Here is a 20,893-nt window from a genome sequence, read left to right as displayed (position 1 = left end):
AATATGCGCACAGAAAGCACTAAACCTTCCTGTCTGAGTTAAGTAGGACGACTAAAGTTAATATAAAGTTATATATATATAAATAATTTAAACTAGAATAAATATTAGTATTTGGAAATTAAGAGCCTTCTATAATATATTATTGATATAATTTATGAAAATAATTTAATACTTACTTAGGTAAATATTAAATTAGTTTAAAATTATAGTATTATTAATTGATATATTTGTATACGTTTTATACTAAGAAATAATTTTTAAAAACTTTTTCAAAAAAAAATAAATACCTATTGACAGTTATGAAATACTTAGATTCAAATCATAACCTTTATTTCCATTTTGAATGTATGGTTATTACTTATAATAAATGTAAATTATTTATTAAAAATTGTAGATGAATAAACGATACATTTATAGTTATTACGCCTGACTACTTGATAGCTGGCAACAGTTATTACTTTAAAATATAATAGAATGCGTATTATGATGGTCAGGCACTACTATACTACTATTACTACTAAAAAAGTTTCTTGTCTGTACAGTGTACACTCTATATAAATATTAATTAAAAATTCTAGCGTTTATCTTATAGGATACATGGAAATATTTAGACTGTTGAAGTGAATAAAATAAAAATTATAGTGTAATACAGTTTACCATGTGCACATAATTTATTTATTTATTAAATAATATAACGCTTAGTAGGTAATAAAAATATAAACTTATAGAGTATTATGTGCTTATAAAATTCAGTAACAACTAAGTAAAACAAAAAAAATTGACTACCGATAATAATGGTAATAGCTAATAATTATTATTCAAATAGAGTTTACTCCCGTCTAAAGAGTCATAAAAAATCTATATCAAAGCAAATACATACGATTGGCTGGAAAAAATAACCATTTATTTAAAAATATTATCACAAGAAATATAAAAACGGTTGTGAGTGAAAAATCAAATTACTCAAAATACTATAAATTCAAAACTTTCGTATTGAAACTGATATTTTCATATGAAATGTATGTTAGAGCGAATGTGGTTTAAGTAATTTTTCAGGGGTTATAATAGTTTTGAACTGAAAATAAATATTTCAAATTTTAGTCTTTCTTTGATATCATTAATTGCAATAAAGTGTTATGAAGCCATACTGTTACATTAATATTAATCCCTGTGAGATCAACGTGTTTCTATTGACTCCCTAATAAATGATTAAATTTGACTTATTCACATTCATTTCTAGCTAATGTTGTAACATGTTTGTATACATGTTTGACTGTAAAATTATTAAGTTTTATTAGTTATAAAATAAATTTAGTTTTGTAGTCTATACGAGTTAATATTCTTCAAACATTAATTTTACCTTTAGTGTGCGTCTACTATGCTCCCCTACCCTTAAATTGGAAAAACATAAGTATAACCTAATTATAAATAAATACGCATCAAAGTTTAAAGAATATGAAACATTGTCAGATGCAACATAAAATATTTATTATAAGTTTATTCGCTATGTTAAGAATTCACTTTTTTTTTTATTAATTTTTACCGTCAGTTTTTCTTAAAAACAGTTGAACATAACCTAAAATATCATATTTTTATAGTCTGAACTATTTCTAATCAACACAATTTTTAAAATGCAATCAAATTAACGGGGTGTCGATATTTTTTAAGGCAGATATCGAAATCTATTTGGCTCACTGACATTGTAACAATTAATTTGATCGATAATAAAAAAAGGCCTTTTAACTGTTAAAACTTTAGAAGAGCAAGCTAGCTTCCTGGATCTCTTAATTACGCCCCAAATCTTATATATAATTAATTAAATTTTATAAGCATAATCCAAGTATTAATATATATATATTGTATATTTTGATAGAATTTACATAAATACAATAGCAGTACTCTAAGTACATACAATAAAAACTATTAGGAGGACCAAATATAAATTATTCTAGCTCTAATTTTTTTTCGTGTAATGAAATAATTATTAAAATGACAATATTTTGATATATTGTAATATATTATATATATAATATTATGATAATATTTATTATGAATTATAAAACGCGAAAAACTAATTTTTTTTGTAATTTATCTAACTTTTATAAACAAGAAAAAAATCTACAAAAATTGTTTCAAATCTATATAATCTACGCCCTTTTTCTTGGCTGGTATATGATTCCAGCCAGATCATGACTACGACCATAAAACAAAAACAAAAATATCTTTCCTTTAATATCCATCAATATTTTGTCAGTTATTTTACGAAGAGTTGAACTTTTATCAAATGTTATGTTTTGAAAATATGTTACTTATCTACACTGCTATTTTATGAGTTTGTTTTAATTTTTGTGATTGTAAAGTTTATTTTACATATATTCCTATTTTATACTACGTCAATAACTGCCTATTCACAGAACAATTCAACTTGCCAATAAATTATCATAATATATTTTTAAACGGAAAGTACTCTCTCATATATAAATTTTTCTATTGTGTTCGTTTTCATTTCATCATTATAAATAGATGAACTAAATTATTTTTATCCGCACCGCTGCTACTCTTCAGAATATTTATACTATACCTCTTTAGAAAACATCTGTCTTTCAATTATTTATAATTCAAATTAATATAATATTTGTCCGAATTACTCTAAGCATAAGATTTTACAACCCATTTTTATAATTTTTTTTATTATTTATTTCAAAGTATTTTACAAAAGTAAATATTCAATGAAAAAAATAAATGAAATTAGACGTATAGTTAGGAAATTGTATTAAAAAATAAATAAATATCATTTTGTAACTTTACATAAATTCCATGTTTAAAAAATCTAAAAATTAAATAAATAAATTATTTATCTCGTTATAAAATTATATTTTTGATTTATATTGTAATCTTTACATACTTTGCACTCGACAGTTATACACTATTATACAATATCAATTCTTTATCAAAATTAATTTTCAAATTGACAAGTTTTGGCAAACAGTGTGATGTATTATAAATTTTCTTGTTTACCATCATCTCTTGGTATAGAAATCCGGGCAAGTTGCCGGATCACCCTGTATACAAAACGTTGATTTGTACAATGTGATGCGAAACTGTATTAGACGAGCGTATGTGGGTGTTATATATTTTGGCACACTGTTGTTCTAACACCCGATCATTATCTTCTCAATCTCACTCCCACTACTTCCCCCCACTCGACCATCGCTTATACTATTTTGCTGTCCGTGCCGTTTACCTAACCAAGAAAATGCCCGCGGCTATTTTCGAAGTCTAGTGTGAGACGCGACTACGACGAGACATTTTCGTTTTATTAATATTATTGTATAATAGCGAGTCTAAGTTCGGTACGCGGCACGGCCTATTTTCATTCCAGTGTATTTTTGTCAATTGTACATAATAATTACGCACATGCTAACGTTTATTTTTAGACATCATCGATGAACCGACTAAGCAATCCGTCGACCACAGTATTGACTAATATTTTTTAATATCTTGTCGATACTTTTTGAAAGATTACTAATGATTGAAATATACCACCTGTTACTTTTAAAAAATATTATTGTTTATTTTAATAACTTATTGGATTTTATATGAGTGCACTCGTGATCAAGTGGTATCTATTTAAACGATGTCTGACCACCCGAGTGGTTCCCGGATGCCGGAAAGTGACGAAGAAAAACCTAAAAAATGTAGTTTCAAGCTTATTTCAAAGAAGAAAAAAATTAAAAAGACTGGTCGGATAAGTATTGGAGATTGTGGAGAAGTCATGGCTAAAACTTGGGACAAGGAACCATTTAAAGATAGAAAAACTAGAGGATCTAAACGCGAACGATGGCTTCTAACTCGTAAAACATGGAGGTATATGGCCGACGCAGGTAGAAAACTAATACCTGAAGGTGTGGCAAACAGACCGGAAGATGTGCCAAAAATTGAAGCTTATTTTCAGGAAGTATGTCAAAAAGAACCAAAATTTTTGCTATGGAGAAAGCAATCTTATCCTGGAGCATTAGGTTTTAGGTCTAGGGGTAGACCCAGAAGTGGTAGACTAAAAAAAATGAGTAGCGTTCGGGAACATACCAATAGTGCAGATGAAGCTGAAACCATCACAAGGGTGCCAAGTGTAACCTTTTTAGCTCATCCAAGACCAGCAGGAAGATACGAGTTAGAACAACTAAGAAAAGAATTTCTTTTTGGGTCTAATGATCAAAGTAACTTATTATTAATTGATAGCCAATCATCCAATTCTAAGTCAGATTTAGTTCAAATCATAAATGATTATATTAGAAAACCTAGCGGAGAGGCTTCACCACAAGATGATTCAACATTAGACCATGAAAAGCTTTTAGAAAAACTTGAAGACTACATATCTAAAACTGTGGACGTTTCAGCTAGCTATGGTAACTCTGATGGTAAAAAGTCTCTTAGATCTTACATACTAGAAAGTGATAACACTCAAAAAAACTTACTTGAAACGTTACGAAGATATTATGCAAGATCGACAAACCGAGAAAAAGTTATAGGTGACATACTAATGGATAGAAAATTATTAGAAAATTTATACTTTGAATTGCGTAAAACTAGAGGGTTTTTAGGTAGAAGAATAATAGGATCGTCGTCGAATCTAGGCTTGGGATCGTTAAACTCTTTGAGCTCATCATGGAAAGACAATCAAAGATCGGATGACCGAATTAACACATCATCTAATGAATACCTAAAACTATATAATGATAAAAAAAAGTGTATGTTTTTTTCCAACAATAAATCAGGATATTTATCCTCTCCACCCCCAATAATAGAAATAGAAGACGTGGAAGACAAATACAGAGAAATTAGCACACAAACAATACCTTTAGACTCAGGAATTCTTAGTTTCATAGAAGAAGAAAATCGACGAAGGATAGAAAATCCAACTGAAGTAATTGATAACTCTTCTAAAGCATCATCTAAAACATTGCAACGTAAAACCAGCATAGAAAATGATGATATTTCACCTTCAGTAAGTGATACAATTAAGAGATATTTAAGAATGGCAAGAAAAAAAAGCGTTGACTCTGATAAAGCGGACAGGTTTAAAAGGGTCAACTATGATCGAAACATTAGAAACATAAAAGGAAAAGGTGAACCAGATATATGTGAGGGTGATGAAACTAATAAGTCAATACAAACAGACGATTCTTGGCTAATGGTGCTGAAAACTTTTGATGATAATTCTGGATCGAGAATGACGAGCTCTAGAAGCAGTATCGATACTGGTACAACCTTTAGCGGGGAAGAATTACTGTCACCTCCACTATCCCCACCTAAATCTCTTAATGGTAATATAATTGCCAATTTTTTGTACTTAATACATTAATAAGTTGAATTATCAGGCCTAAGAATTTGTAATAACATATAATAAGAATTTTACTCAAAATAACTAACTACATTAGATAAAATTATATCTATTGAGTTTATTTAAACCATAATGTTGATTTAAATATTTATTTTTACTTTTGAATGTAATTTTATAAATCTATACTAAACAATCAATCAATAGTTAAAGGTAATAAATATTATTAAAGACTATTAAATCATTCATATAACAATTAAATAAGGTTATTTTCATTTATATTTAAATTAAATTTATGCATTTTCAAGTTGTTAATTTAGCACAAAAACTTTAAGTATTAATATTTTATTTATTTAATACCATTATTAAATTAACAATAGTTTTATCATAATTTAAAACAGAAAATATTAGACATTTATTTTAATTGAAAAGTTATTTGAACATATTAATTTTATGTTTAGCCCCCGGAATGCAGAAATCAAGATCTTCAACCAACGTTCAGCAGGGGTTTATGTCCAAAAGAATATGGAAAGGCCGTTCAAAAAGTCAGACGAGGGCTAATACAATTTCATCACCTTGGTCTCCATTAGTAAGTATACATAAGTAAAAATTATTATTTAATTCTTCGTGTACAAATATTAGTATGTTATATAAATACAAATCGATTATTAAAATATTTTATTCTATTATCAATTCAAATTTTCAAAGATAAATAATAAAATCAAAAAACTGAAATCACTCAAATATTTAGATAAGCATATATACAAATTTGAATAGCCTTCCTATGTAATTATTAAAAAAAAAACAATATATTGATTTAACTTTTCTTAATTGATATAATATTTAAAGGAATTTACAAGGATTTATGAAAGAATCCATAAAATTACCATATGAAATTATGTTAAAAATAATACAATAAAATAAGATAATGCTTCCTAAAGTTTCAAGTTTATAGAAATATTACCCATTTTTATGATGATAATTAGTGTATATTAAATAAATGTTCAGTGCTGTTTTCTTAATTAGCCAGAAAATTAATTTCAAACATAAAACTCTTCATAAGTTGACTTGTGTACATGCATTTATTGTTAAAATATCTAAAAAATATTTCACTAATATTGTATATATTATAATAATGTTTAATATAATAATTTATTTTATTTTTGCATGATTTAATAAGTTATGGTTTAATAATAAAGCCACGAGTTGTAAAATCAATGAAAGTTATACTTACATGCGTGAATAAAATCTCTAAATTAAAATTCTTTTAAAATAAAACCTATAAATATAAAAATATACATTCAATTAATAACAAATAATAAGTTAATAATAAAACTCAATCATTTGAATTTTCGAATAAAATAAATTAATATATTACATTTTTAATTTAAGTAACAATAATTTTTATCAAAAAATTTAATAATTAAGTGTGATATTTTTCAAATGGATGAAGGATTTAATACATCACATGGCTATTTTATTCCATTTTCTAGTTTTCCAATCAATATCTTAATTAGTTGGCGCAATGTTAATTGAAATATTGTACATTCATAAAAACCTTTAAAGGTTCAATAAGCTTGTAGTCCTGTTTATTTATAAATATAAAGATTTCTTGAAATCTTATATGTGGTTATGTGGAGTATTTCTAAATGTTAATAAAACATTTAATTTTTTTTTAGTTTTTAAACGATGTTTTTGATATATTATTTTTAACTTATTCTCTATATAATGTTTTTTAAAAAACTTTATAAGATTTTAATTTATGATACCGAAAAATTAAAAATACAACACACACTTTAAAAGTAGAATATTGGTGATAGGAAGCTACAAATAAGCATTTATTTATTTAACACATAAAATAAAGTGTGACTCATAGCTTTACAGCAAGATAGTTTTTACAAACCCGTTCTATTCACTTTGAATTAAGCACAATTAGAAAATTTTGGATATTAAAAAAACTGGAGAAAAATATTATTTAAATCATTCTAACCAATCTAGTACAATTTTATCCACAACAATCAAGTAAAAGTCACAATGAACAATTATCATATCTGTACATTATATAGTGTAGCAACATAGTTATGTGTAACATTTGGCAAACTTCATGAGTATTTCTAATTTTCTTAACATCTGTATAAAATATATGTTTCTATACTATTATTACACTCTATTTTTTAAAAACTGTATTATTATTTGAGTAAATAGGACATAAAAGAAAATCAAAATATTGAGACTAAATGATTAAAAAAACTTTCGTCCCTATCTCTGAGAATTTTTAATCAATTTTAATTAAATATATCCAAATAAGATACAAATATTATTTAAAAAATCTAAATATTTTTACTAACTTGAGTTTGAAAAATAAAATAAAATCTCATAGTACACAACAAAAATTGGCAAAGTCAGTGACCACCAGAAAAATCATTTTAACTTAACATGTATTTATTTTTAGATCGTGAAAATATATTTATGAGAGTTGAAATAATTTTTTTGTATATAATTGTTAACGGCAACAAATAGCGAAAATTTGAGAATTTTGGTAAAACGTTTTAAGTTTAAACTATTTTTGTTTAAATTTAAAATTGAACTTTAGCTGGAAAATCAACGTTTTTCGTACACAAGTTCACCTTTGCTTATATCATAAATACAACCAAAGTTTTGTATAAAATAATATGGTCTAATAATTTCGTTTAAACTGAATTTAATAACATAACTTAACCTATACAAACGCATATAATCATATTATTTAATGAGAACATTTTATTTTGTTAGAAAATCTATTTTAATGTGTATAAACGTTTTTCTCTAATACAAAATTATCATTATAGTATAACTTTTAAATAAGACTTGGAAAAATTTCGTTTTCATTATCCATAACTAGTCCTTAGAATAATCATTAGTTAATAGCTGCTTAGTTTGACAATACATAGAAACTAAAATAATATTGACTGTTTTCTATCATAAAATTTTGATTTAATTTTAGGGAAACTGCGTATGGCTGCATTCTAGCGGAAAATCAATTCGTCTTAAAGTAAGAATTAATTACTTAAATTTTTTATTAATAATTGATTATTCAATGTTATGATTATCAAAAATAAAATTTTTAAAGGACTCATCTTTACTAGACCTCACTGATATTGAAAAAGAAATATTATCGTACGTTGCCATTAATAAGATTCAAGAAATTAATCTCGGAGTGCCAGTAAGAATACCAACAGGTAAAAATACAAGTATATATATATGCATGTTTTTTCAATAGGAAAGCTTATTATATTAGTCTACTATTTATAACCTCTTGAACGTTTCAAACTTTTAATCACTAAAATTATTTGAAATATAATACACTATCATTATTACATAAATTTTATTAATACATAATAGGTAGTGTTAACTTATTTTAGAGTGTCTGTTATTATAAGTATCAAACAACTGAAACTATATACTTTACGTTTATTTTTTATTTTTGCCGTAAGCCAGCAAACTTCTTAGTAAACTGTCACAAATTCACTAATTATAAATGGTCAAACATTTACTAGCCATTTTATTCGAAATAACAAAATAAAATAAAAACTTGAACAGAAGCCAAAGATTAAATAAAAATGTAAAGTGACTTTACCAATGTTAATTTAAAATTTAGCATTAAATGTTCTAAACTTTCAAAAAATTATAATTTAATTTATTAAATTAATATAATTTAATTCAATTTAAAATTGTTTTCATAAGGCTTCTATAATATTGATGTACACAATTGGAATTATAGGCGGTCTATACGAAGACTTTAAATAGCTAAGAAAATAATTGGAAATTAAACCAATCATAATTTTTACTTAATTAAATACCCAGGATTTTAAGAACATTACTACTACAGTAATGGCATTCATACACTAAGAAATAATATACAACTCATTTGATATAATACAACAAAAATATTTCTGTTAGCCTTTATTTACCATCCATCCTTTACTTTAAAAATTTTCTAATTTTATTAATTCGATTTCTACATAAATAAATAATATTTATAGGTAAAAGAAATTTTTTATTTATATGTTAGTACAAATGTAATTACAGTGTTGTTCTAGAGAGGAAAATACACGAGAAATTATTTTTTATGTAAATAGATTAATTTATACGGTCACATCATTTAGATTACACATTGATCCGGATTTAAATTTCAATACCGCAATATGTGTATATAAGGTACACAAATAAATTATTTCCCATGTTTTCTATATCAATATAACTTGACGTTAAATATAAGTTATAGTCCAACGCCATTATCTGCTACTTTCTAATTGAATTTATATCTTGAGCCAATCTTCGGAAGTTCTCATTAACCCATTCTCTGTGTGTTACTCATAACCTTGGAGTAGAATTTTAACACTAAAATAAACATTTGAAAATAATGTGAAAATATATTTAACAGTATTATGTTTTTTATTCGTTTATAAAATAAGCTTATTTAACAATTTGAATTATTATATTTTTAATCAATCGATACGGTAATGTTAAAATGGAAATTCGAAAATTCGCCAAGTGTTTTATCCAATTTTTAATATTTAAATGCAAATTGAATTTTTTAGCTATATTAATTTTTTTTTTTTTAGGAAACGTACTTTCTGGTCCTAAGAAACGAAGACCTTATCTTTTGAAGAGAAGGGCGAACACCACCGGCAATTTAAAAGATAAAGATGAAAATGGTAATTTTTTTTTTTTTATCTAGAATGAATGAATAATTTATTTAGTTGTAGTGCTTTTCATATGTTATCGTTTGTTGTATAGATCATTACTACAAACTCTCCTTAATGTAAATTTTGAAATAAAAAAAAATTTGGATTTTCTAGAGTTATCAAGATGACAAATGTCAAGGGTGGCGAATATTAATATTTATTACTTGGCTCGCCCCCTCGTTATAATGTTCGTACTAAACAATTTTTAAAAAAAAATATTGGAAGCTAATTAATGTTTTAGAGCATTAGTCTATAAACATGTTATTTGAAACACCTAAGAACAGATATTTTATAAAATCAGTGAAAACAACATAGTTATTAAAATTATTTTTTAAAGATCGTTTATAACTATACAATAAATTCTTTATGCTGTAAAATTTCAAATGGACCAGCTGCTAACAATCGAATACAATTTTGGCTTAGGAACTGAAATTATTTCATATTTTAAAGTTTGTAAAAAATTTGCAAATCTTAAAATATGTACAAATATTTTATGTTCATTAAAAAAAACATATAACGTTGCCATGAATAACAACAATGTCAAATATTATTTTGAAAATCAAATTAATAAATGACAGTTAAGAATAAAACATTTTTAAAAGATAAATACAATTTTTAACACTCAAGAGTTTAATATTTATGGACACTAAATACTACAGAAAAGTTTTTGTAATGTATGAACACATGTAGTATGCTAAACTACAGTGTTGGAAATATATTGTACAAATATTTTATAAGTTCATTTTTGTGTTAATTTTTATACTCCCCCAGTAATTTGATATTGATTGGATTTTCAAAAAAAAATGTGTCTCATCGAAAAGGTAAATCTGAAGTATCATCAATAAAAATTTGGCAATGATTCGTCTAGTTTTCGAAATGTTATTTTAACATAAAGTGAAAAATAAAAAATCAATAACGACTGTTTTATAACAATTGTAATGTTTTGAGACATTTCGCTCTATCGTGGGAATTGAGAGGAATATTTCAAAACTATGACGCTAATCCAACTAGATACAATGAATTTGTAATATTTTGACGTATGTTTGATAAAAATCGATTCAATAGAAGTAAATCGATTTACATAATTGACTTCCGTGCTACGCATTGAAGCTAAAACCATATTTTTGATTACATAACTTGTTTAATATTTTGTCCTATAAATGTTTCTCTATTTTTTCTAAGATTCTCAAATAGTTTACTGTAAATTATATTTTAAAATAGTTATTAGCGACTTTAGAAAAATAATCTTACATATTTCATAATTATTTTGTACAGAGGTTTTCAGTTAATGCTGATGAACAATGTATTTAAAATTATCTGTGTACTTTTTTAAATTTATTATAATTGTTGGAATTTAATTGGTGAAGGGCCCTGTTTTTGGCCGGCTGTGAACTTTGTTGATCGCCCACGTTAACTAATACAGAAATAAACGTATCACGACAGTGTTTGCACGAAATAAATTGTGTTTTAAGTGCACTAAATTAAGTTCACTATAAGATTGTTTTGTTGTCGTGTAATTAAAATCAAACAAGGTAGTTTAGCAAAAGAATGTTTTTGTTAAAAAAAAAACAGGCATTTATGTTGTGTGTAGTATAATCCGCGCACGTCTGGGTGTTTTTTAGGCGAAATAAGTTAAATTTAACTCTATTTTTTTGGCATAGGTTGTGACAAGATATTAAATCGTCATTACATTATGTACACTCATGCATTCTGTGACGTTTTTACGGAGTTCTGTCAATCCCACGATTTTGTATCCAGGAGAACATAAAAAAATCATTGGGAAAACTGGGTTGTTTATTTTTAACGTTACTTATTTCGGCCTAGTTTTAACGATTAACGTACATTGTAGCCGTGACAATGAAATTAGGTGCTTAACTCTACAAATCCATGAGACTTTGAGTAAAACTATAATCTTAGTGATTATTAGACATTAAATATGTTAGAAAAAATTTCGTTAAGCTTAAATTAAGTATTTCTTTATCCAGTATTGTCGATTCTATTAAAATTATAAAATACACTTTTTAAATTGCAACTTTTATTTTTAAAAGAATTTATTGATTAAAGTGCATTAATATGTTCTTCTATAAAGCGTTAAATAAAATATTTTTTAAAAAGCTTAATTAAATAATGCATTTTAAAATGTTGGATTTTAAGTGCTTTACATTCAACTAAAAGTAATATTAGAATTTAAATTTATTTAAAACTTACGACGGCAGTTCTAAAATAAATTATAACACTTGTAAATGATAAATTATCATTTGATTCCTAACTACAAGAAAAAGCTAGCAAAATTCAAGTTAACCTAGTGAGAGAGACGTAGATACAGAATTTATTATTAGTAAAAGGCGAGTAGGAGAAGGACACCAGGTTAAAATATCTACACTCCCTCCAAAATTATACAGGTTAATCCGTTACCTATGTTTCACGTATTTTCAAAAGTATAATAAATTATAATTCTTTCTTTTCAGAAGTTAATATCCTACACACTTAATTAATAGAAAAATATACAACTGTATCCCTCTTTAAAATTGTATCATCTTAGTTTTTTAAACTGAAACTTACCTGTTTAACTTGATTTCAAATAAAAATACAACCAGTTGATAATAACTTTTGAATCATTATTTTAAAAGGTATTATCATTTTCAAATCAGCGTTCATAATGCGTTTCTTTTATGTCTAGAGATAAAAATTAACAGACTTGCACTTCACCACCAATGTTTTTATATATAGGACAATCAACAAAGGAAAAATGGCGGAAAAAATTCCCAACCAAATTTTTTAAAATTTAAAGTGTTAAGAAAAAAATATGTTTTATCTTATACCATTAAAGATATTGCACGTGATATAGCTGTATAATAGAATTAGTGCACATAATTTAATTTAACCTAGAACTTCAAATGAGGTGGGGGTGTAAAGGAACACATTCACCCAATCTTAAACATATCTAAACAAGATTTTATTTAAAATAGTTAATTTTGGAGAATTTCTCAAAATGATAAATGGACAGTAAATGATATCTTCGTAATGTTTCTTTGCTACTTTAAACATTAATTTGACCCTTTTTGATTAGCATTTACTTATTGAATATTTACTTTAATATTTAGTAACGCTATAATGCGTAGTGATTAAATTAATTAGTACTTAAAATGTATGAACAAAATTGAATAGTGATTAAATTTAAAATAAACATAAATTAGAACGTTTTAAAATTTTATTTAACGTTTAGAAAATTTTATTTTTGTTTTTGTAAGGCTTTGTATTCTACAGGGAGTTCAATAAGTAAGAAAACTGGTCAATTATTATAAACAATGAGAACAATAGAAACCCGTACCTTTATTTACTAAATACTCTATATATTAATACTTACCACATTTTTTGTAAAACCTGAACAGTATTTGTCAGTTAATTCTACAATTGGTAACATCTATGACACAAAAAATCATCATTATTATGATAAAATAATATATGGAAATTAAAATACATTACATGAATTATAAAATAGTCCTGTCTAATTAATTGGCATATATTTTGCCATTTTTTTTTATTATCATCAACATATGTAACTTTTATTTTTTTATGTGCATATTTAATAAATTTACAATGGAAATAATAATAAGTCTCATTAATATTTAGTATTATTTTGTGTAATAGAATATTTAGCAAAATATTTTTCATATAAAGGATAATTTCTTTAATATTTGGTTCTCTAATTTTTCTTAAAATAATAGTTATGTTAAGGAAATTTTTTTTAATATTTTTCAGTTTTTTATAAAGTGAAATTCATATTAATATTGAGAATTTTTTGTTTGGTTTCTTTTAAGTTTATGTTTTTCTCAATTTAACAATCAAATTATTTTTTATAATCATCCCGTATACCTTATAAAATCATCAATTTTATTTTTTTATGGCAACATACATATTTAACTAGTGTATTATATAATAAATGATCAAATTAAGAAAGTTCCTGGTCAATAACAAATTTTGACCCATTATTTCGAAATTAATTATTTTATTATATTTTAGAATATAAAGTAGAGATAAGGTGCACTTTATTTACTCTCATGATTACAAATTACTCTGTCTCGCTTCTCCAATCTATACTTGTCAATGTTAATAATTTCCGAATACTAGTTCAAAAACTGTTATTAACCAGTCATTTTCTTAATTAGATTATTTTCTTTAAGGTAGTTAAATATTTATGTTTCTATTTAAAAATTTAAGTTAATACTCTTATAAGGTTTAATGGATGAATTAAAAAAGTAACTAATAATTCATAAAGAAATTTATGAAATAAAAAAACTCCAAAAATAACTATCAACATAATTATTATTTTAAGAAAAATCAAGAGGCTAATATTAAAAGAATTTTCCTGTGTATATTACATTTATTTATAAAAAATAATAATTTTAGAAAGCTTGTACCCGCATACAATTTTCGGAGTTTCGCTAAATGATTGTGTAGAACAAGAACGTTCATCAAGATCTCAGTTAAATGTTCCAACTGATGCTCAGTATGCGTCTAAATCACAACGTGGTAGGAGTAGCTTTTCAAGTTATATTGAAGTTCCAAAAGATCCAAGTGAGGTATTTCAAATAAATATTTTTCACATAGGCATTTAAGTATAGTTTTACTAAAATTTATGTTGATATTATAATCAATTTTCCTTTCAAATTACATATTTTCATAACTAATTTTTCAACGTTGATGAAAGTTTAAATGTTATTAGCGATCACATTCCTGTGACTCTACAGCAAACCCGCCCGTCAGTGAGTTAATCAAGACTTTTTCAAGTTCCAGTTCAAATGTATTGTCCGATACCGATAAAGATAATAGTCCAAATAAACGAATCACCAATTATGGTGTTCCTAGTTTTGTCACTTCGTGTTTAAGTTACTTAGAAAACTATGGATTACATAAAGTAGGAGTTTTCCGGATAAGTAGTTCAAAGAAACGTTTAAGACAGGTATTAAATTATTTAGTCAGCTAAAATAATTTCTTAGCTTCTATTTTTGTATTAAAATATTGAAACTTATCAAGTTTTAATTTTTATATAATAGCTTCGTGAAGATTTTGATCATGGAAAATCTTTAGAAAGCATATTGTCTAAAACTGAAGATCACGTACATGACGTAGCCACGTTATTAAAAGAGTACTTTAGGGCATTGCCTGACTCACTTCTATGCAATGATCTATACCAATGTTTCATTCAAACTCAAAGTATTATTTTATTTTTTTTTTTAGTTTTTTCTAAGCTCGATAAATATATATTTGTCGAGTAAAGTAAAACTCAATGACAAAAACTTAATATAAAATTTTCTAAATAGAAATCCGGAATAGGCATTTACAAATTAATGCTATCAAACATCTTATTCAACTATTGCCAGTAGCAAATCGTAATACACTCCATGCTTTACTCAAGTTCCTGAATAATATGGCTAAATATTCAGAAGACTCGAAAGATTCTAATGGTAATTTATAATTTACATTATTATTTAAAAATAACATTTGAGATTATTTAACTTTTTTATAAATCTGTGTTTATTTTCCAAAAGCTGATATGCAATTTTAGCGATTTTTCAGGATAATAAAAATAAATTTAATATTACAATGATGTTATACGTAAATTGTCATTTTCTTAGCATAAAATAAAACTTTCACGATAAAATTCAGCTACAATTTTTTTACACGCGACAGAAAATATTCTTTTCTATTCATATTAGAAGAAATCTCAATTTATTTTTGTCAGTGATCAGTTTTGGAAGATAGCCACAAAAATAATATTCCTAAGTTAGTTATTTAAAATGAGTTTGATAAAAATTACCCTCTTAGGACATTTAGTTGAAGGCAATAAAATGGATGCTAGCAACTTAGCGACATTATTTGCGCCTAATATTCTTCACAAACCTATTAAAGAAATAAGTTTAAACGACCTAAGTGACGAAATGACAACGGAAAGAAGACTTGCAATTGACGTGGTCACGTCATTAATAGAAAACTATGAACAATTATTTAAGGTATTTTGGGTTGAAGAAACTCAAAAATTTTTTTTAATAAAACGGCTATACAATGTAATCAACTCAACAATTTATAATTAAAGGTACCTGCTGAAATTTTAGATGAAGTGTATGCTCAAATGTCAGAATCAAACCCTGAAGCCTTAGATAATGTGCTAAGGTTACGATATACATTCATCGAAAATAATATCCAGTAAATTAAATTGTAGTGTTTGTGTGCGTTTAAAATAAACTTTGCCATTAAATATTTTTAATAACCTACTTACCTCAAATTAAAAAATGTGAAACTTAACTCATTCTGAATTTTATTCAGAGAACTAATTGTCTTCTGACGTAAATTGAGACTTACACTCACTAAAAGATATTCACTTTTAAAATATGTCATTTTATGCTACTAATATTATAAAAAACAATCCAAGTAACTTAATATTTTAGATTTTACTATATTTCACACACATTCCTATTATTATTATTAAATTCTGAATACATCATAATTTCAAAATTTAAAAAGTAATACAATATTTATAGCCGACGAAATTTATATTTTATCTTGCTTAAAGATATTTACGTAACTTTATTCCAATTTAACACTAAGATTTTTATTTTAAAAGTTATAGTTTCTGAATTTTATTTGTTTCCCAATGAACCTTTTCTTAATGCTATTTATTTTAAAAATAAATCCTAGATGCGTGATTAATATCTTAAACTTATTTACTCTGGCTTACATGTATATTTAATAAATAATTTATGGGAAAAGTTAATTATAAATGTGTTAAAGCTTTCTTGAATTGTTGTATTATTTAAAATATTTAAGATATGCCCATGTCTCCAGTATTGTTCTGACATTTCGACAAGGGTGTCTTTAGATAGATATTCATCCAAAGGGGCAATCAAATTTAATACTTATAACCTTAGTTTTGCTTATAACTTTTATCTTATCTTATATAAGTATAGTAGAAATATATGATATGTACTATCACAGGTTTATTATTTTATCATATAACTATTATGACTATAATTAGTCAATCTTTAATGGTTCATTTGACTTCTCAGTCAAATTTTGAAGATGTGAGTTATAAAAAAATTGAAAATGCAACAGTATAAGCAATAATCAAATAGTATTAACAAGTTAAACAGATAATTATAATTTTTCATAAAACATAAAAAATAATTCATATAAATTTTTTTTTATTTATAAAAATGCATTAACAAAAATAAAATCATCAGAACCATAAAACATAAATGCTAGCCCCGAAAAGTTTGTATCGTTGCATGTTCAGGAGGTGATCGCTTCCATCACCTCCCTAAATATGCTTCTGCAACAAGTTAAAAACATTAGCACAAAATAAAGACATGGATATATTTGTAAATATTCTAAATAAGAATGAATTATATTCCATATATTTTAGAACTTAAAATTTTATTAATATTATTATTGCAATGTAAATTATTCTCACTATGAAATCAAAAGATAACTGAAAAATAAAAATTATTACAATGCTTTTTGAAGATAACATAATTTTTATTATTCAGTTATCTTTTGATTTCATAGTGAGAATAATTTACAATTGTAATAAAAATATTGTAAAATTACAATGCCTTTTGAAGATAACATAATTTTTATTATTTATGTTTTTTCAAGTTTTTCAGCTAAATTCGTGTAGTCGTTGATTCTTAACCAATGTTAGTGCCAACATTTTGACAACTGTAAGGATGAACAACGACTACACAAATTTAATAGAAAAATCTAAGAAAAATGTAATGATTTTCAAAACCTTTAATATTTATGCAAAATGTATTTATCATCAGGAATGGTTCATCTCAGGAATCTAAGGACTTCCTATTGAATGTACCTATACCAAATGAAGGTAGTGTTTCTCCAGACTTAGAATTAACTAGACTTGATGGCCAAGGGAAGAAAATTTGGACTCGAGGAGAATTTACCCATCAAAATGCTGGTATTGGCGGACCCGATGATAATGAAGAATATAAATACAAGTACAAAATTATTAAATTGTCTATTATATCGTTAGTATTTTCTTTGACTCATTAAATTTTAGACCGAGAGAACGAAAAAGCCGAAGTAAAGCAGCGACAGCATTTTTCCCCGATGATGTAGAATCATTCACCTATCCTGTTTTCGAACGAATGCATATGAACAGAAAAACAGTAGAACACTCAATAGCAAATAAACCACAATCTAATGGAAATCAAGTATGATTTTTAATGTTATATCTAATAATAAATTAGTAACATACCCATTTTAACAGTTATCACAAGGGAAAGCGTAGTCTTTCTTTACACTCAAAACATAACTTGGGATCAATTATTAGTTTTGGTTTAGGTAAATAATGATGATGGTGTTATTACTGCCAGTCTGATGATACCAGTTCCTGTAAAACATTCGCCATCGCAGTCATTAAATGTCGAAGATACTGATATTCCATTCATTGAGGATGAAAGCAGACAAAATAATAGTAAGAATAATGCCACCAATTGAAAATATATATCTTATTGATCAACCAGAATACAAACCAGAAATTAAAACTATGTACAGCTATTTAATCAATATTATCTTTATTCTGGATATTTTTAGTGATCCCTTTAAATCTACAAACCACGTTTATTAAGGTTTTACTGAGTTCTTAAAAAATTTAGGATATAATTTATTAATGTGATATACATTTTCTAGTTTTCTTTTTATTATTCGATTAATCTAAATTCTTAATGAAAATTTTAATTAAATTAAGGTTCTGTAATTAACTTACCTCGAGCAATGATTGCTTCAATGTCATCAGATAGTAGCTCAATATCGACACCACCAACATCACCAGACAATGTGGCTGCTGAATATCACAGACGGTCTACAAAAGCTGATACAAAATGTAATACATTTCCACCAACTAAAGATACCTTAATAAAAGACATGGACGCGGAACAATTTAAAATTGACAAAAAATCTAAAGAGAAAGACATTAAATTTTATCACAAAATCTTATCAAGTACCGGTCTAGATCGATTGTCTAAAAGCGCTAGTACAACAGGAGTCCCAAAAACGCCTTTATACAAGGAAAAATTCAAACATGGTCATGAGGAGTTATCTACCTTGTTACCTGTTAGTACACTCTTTTATTATTTATTTGTGATTCTTTGCTCTATCGTAAAAGATTTTAGTGAATTCTTATAGTTTCTAAGTCATTATATTCTTAAATAATGTAGCTTGTTTTCGTTTTATATTTAGGAATCATCTAAAGTAAGCTCAGGCATATCAAATATAGGTGGAGCTGTACTTCGTTCTAAAACTGCTGATATTGAACATATACTAATGAAACAGTCTGGTTCAAAATCACGAAAAACAAGCCAAGTAGGTTTAGGGTTAGATAAACCTAAACGGAAAACATCAGCAGAACCAACTAGACATCCGTTAAGGATGGAACCTGATCCTAACGTAGGTGAAAGACTAGCAGGAGGTTCGACATACCGATCTCCGTCGCCATCAAGAAACGTTTGGAGAAGAAAAGATGTCATATCCAGTATGCCAAAACATAAAAAACCATACACGTGATTGCATAAGGACATGAATTATATTATCTTAATTAAATAAATGACTGTACACCAGATAACTGAAAATATTGTTATAGGTGTGTTGTAAATGATCCCTTAAAATAAAAAGTTTTGAAACGTACAATTTCAGATAAAAACATTGACTCTTCAAACTATTATAAATTCTTATTTGGTGCTTACTAATAAATTTTTATACTTTGATTTTTTAATTTATTTAATTTACTTTTTTTATAATTATTACTGTGTACAGATTATACTATAAATTAAGACTCGGGCCATCAGTGATGGTTAGTATATTAATTCGTTTGTTATCCGATAAGTTATAAAAAAGACCAATTAAAAAAATCCTTTTACCAAAACTTTGTTTTTTTATTATACATACATATATTTTCAGAGTGTTTCACTTATCATGAACAACTTAATTAGTTTAAAAATAAAAAACTTTGGTTTCTTTTAGTTCAATGTTTCTTTCAATTTTTCAATCATAAATTTTTATTTATGTTCATCCCTTATACCTTATATCACTTATGCCAACTTTCATTTTTCAAATGGCATCACACATAATTAACTAGCTTATTTAATAAATGATGATCTAATTAAGAAAATGACTGGTCGATAACAACTTTTGAATCAGTATTTTAGAAGTTATTGAAAATTTAAAGTAATGACTCGAGATGAAAAGCGAGTGCTTCTATTTTTATAAGTAATAATTTCCCGGTCAAACTCTTCCTCTCATCTCTTATCCCTGTAGATAGGGGATAAAAATACTTCCACGCTCCCTCTGACAATCGTAAGAGGTGACTAATGAGGTTGCGTCAGGTCGACGTAAAATTTCTATCAAATAGTATGAGGTGTCCTGAACAAAACTTAGGCGAATTGTCTCATCTCGGATGTACGCGGGGACAACAGGCGTGCGATATGAGGACAGTTGATGTGAGCGTAGATGATGTGGGAGATCATGTCAAGTGGAAGTTTAGGATAAGGGTGGCCCACCCCAAGTAGTTGGGATTAAGGCGAGGAAGAAGTAGACTCTTCCTCTCATCTAGATAAAAATATGTCAAAATGTTAGAATCAAAATTGGCAGAAAAATTGTTTCAATGATACGTTTTGCAGATGACATTGTGGTGATAGCAGAGAGAAAAGGTGACAATTAGCGTACAGTTGGTGAAATTTCATCAGAAATGAAAATAAATATTGCAAAAACAAAAATCGTAGTCTGATCCATAGAACTAAAAATAAAAACTGATGTA

At 26.1% G+C, this 20,893-nt stretch overlaps 1 protein-coding gene across 2 annotated transcripts; it reads left to right on the top strand.

Moving 5' to 3' along the window:
- Window positions 1-3,270: 3,270 nt before the first annotated feature.
- Window positions 3,271-20,099, top strand: LOC126897603 (uncharacterized). Of its 2 annotated transcripts, XM_050671321.1 has the most exons (16): window positions 3,273-5,324; window positions 5,800-5,927; window positions 8,322-8,369; window positions 8,448-8,556; window positions 9,943-10,035; window positions 14,476-14,648; window positions 14,792-15,028; window positions 15,123-15,282; window positions 15,390-15,533; window positions 15,895-16,079; window positions 16,163-16,272; window positions 17,889-18,077; window positions 18,140-18,293; window positions 18,424-18,556; window positions 18,830-19,194; window positions 19,321-20,099. In XM_050671321.1, the coding sequence occupies exons 1-16, from the start codon at window positions 3,638-3,640 to the stop codon at window positions 19,642-19,644; spliced, it is 4,239 nt and encodes a 1,412-aa protein (XP_050527278.1). In that variant the 5' UTR covers window positions 3,273-3,637; the 3' UTR covers window positions 19,645-20,099. The 2 variants fall into 2 exon arrangements, with proteins under 2 accessions (XP_050527279.1, XP_050527278.1); XM_050671322.1 differs by lacking the exons at window positions 18,830-19,194; window positions 19,321-20,099 and having other exon boundaries at window positions 3,271-5,324; window positions 18,350-18,487.
- The last annotated feature ends 794 nt before the right edge of the window (window positions 20,100-20,893 follow it).

Source organism: Daktulosphaira vitifoliae, unplaced genomic scaffold, assembly GCF_025091365.1.
Source record: "Daktulosphaira vitifoliae isolate Bord-2020 unplaced genomic scaffold, ASM2509136v1 Scaffold_2, whole genome shotgun sequence".
Lineage (NCBI taxonomy): Eukaryota > Metazoa > Arthropoda > Insecta > Hemiptera > Phylloxeridae > Daktulosphaira > Daktulosphaira vitifoliae.
The sequence above is the reverse complement of the archived record's forward strand: the minus strand, read 5'-3'. Positions and strand labels throughout refer to the sequence as shown.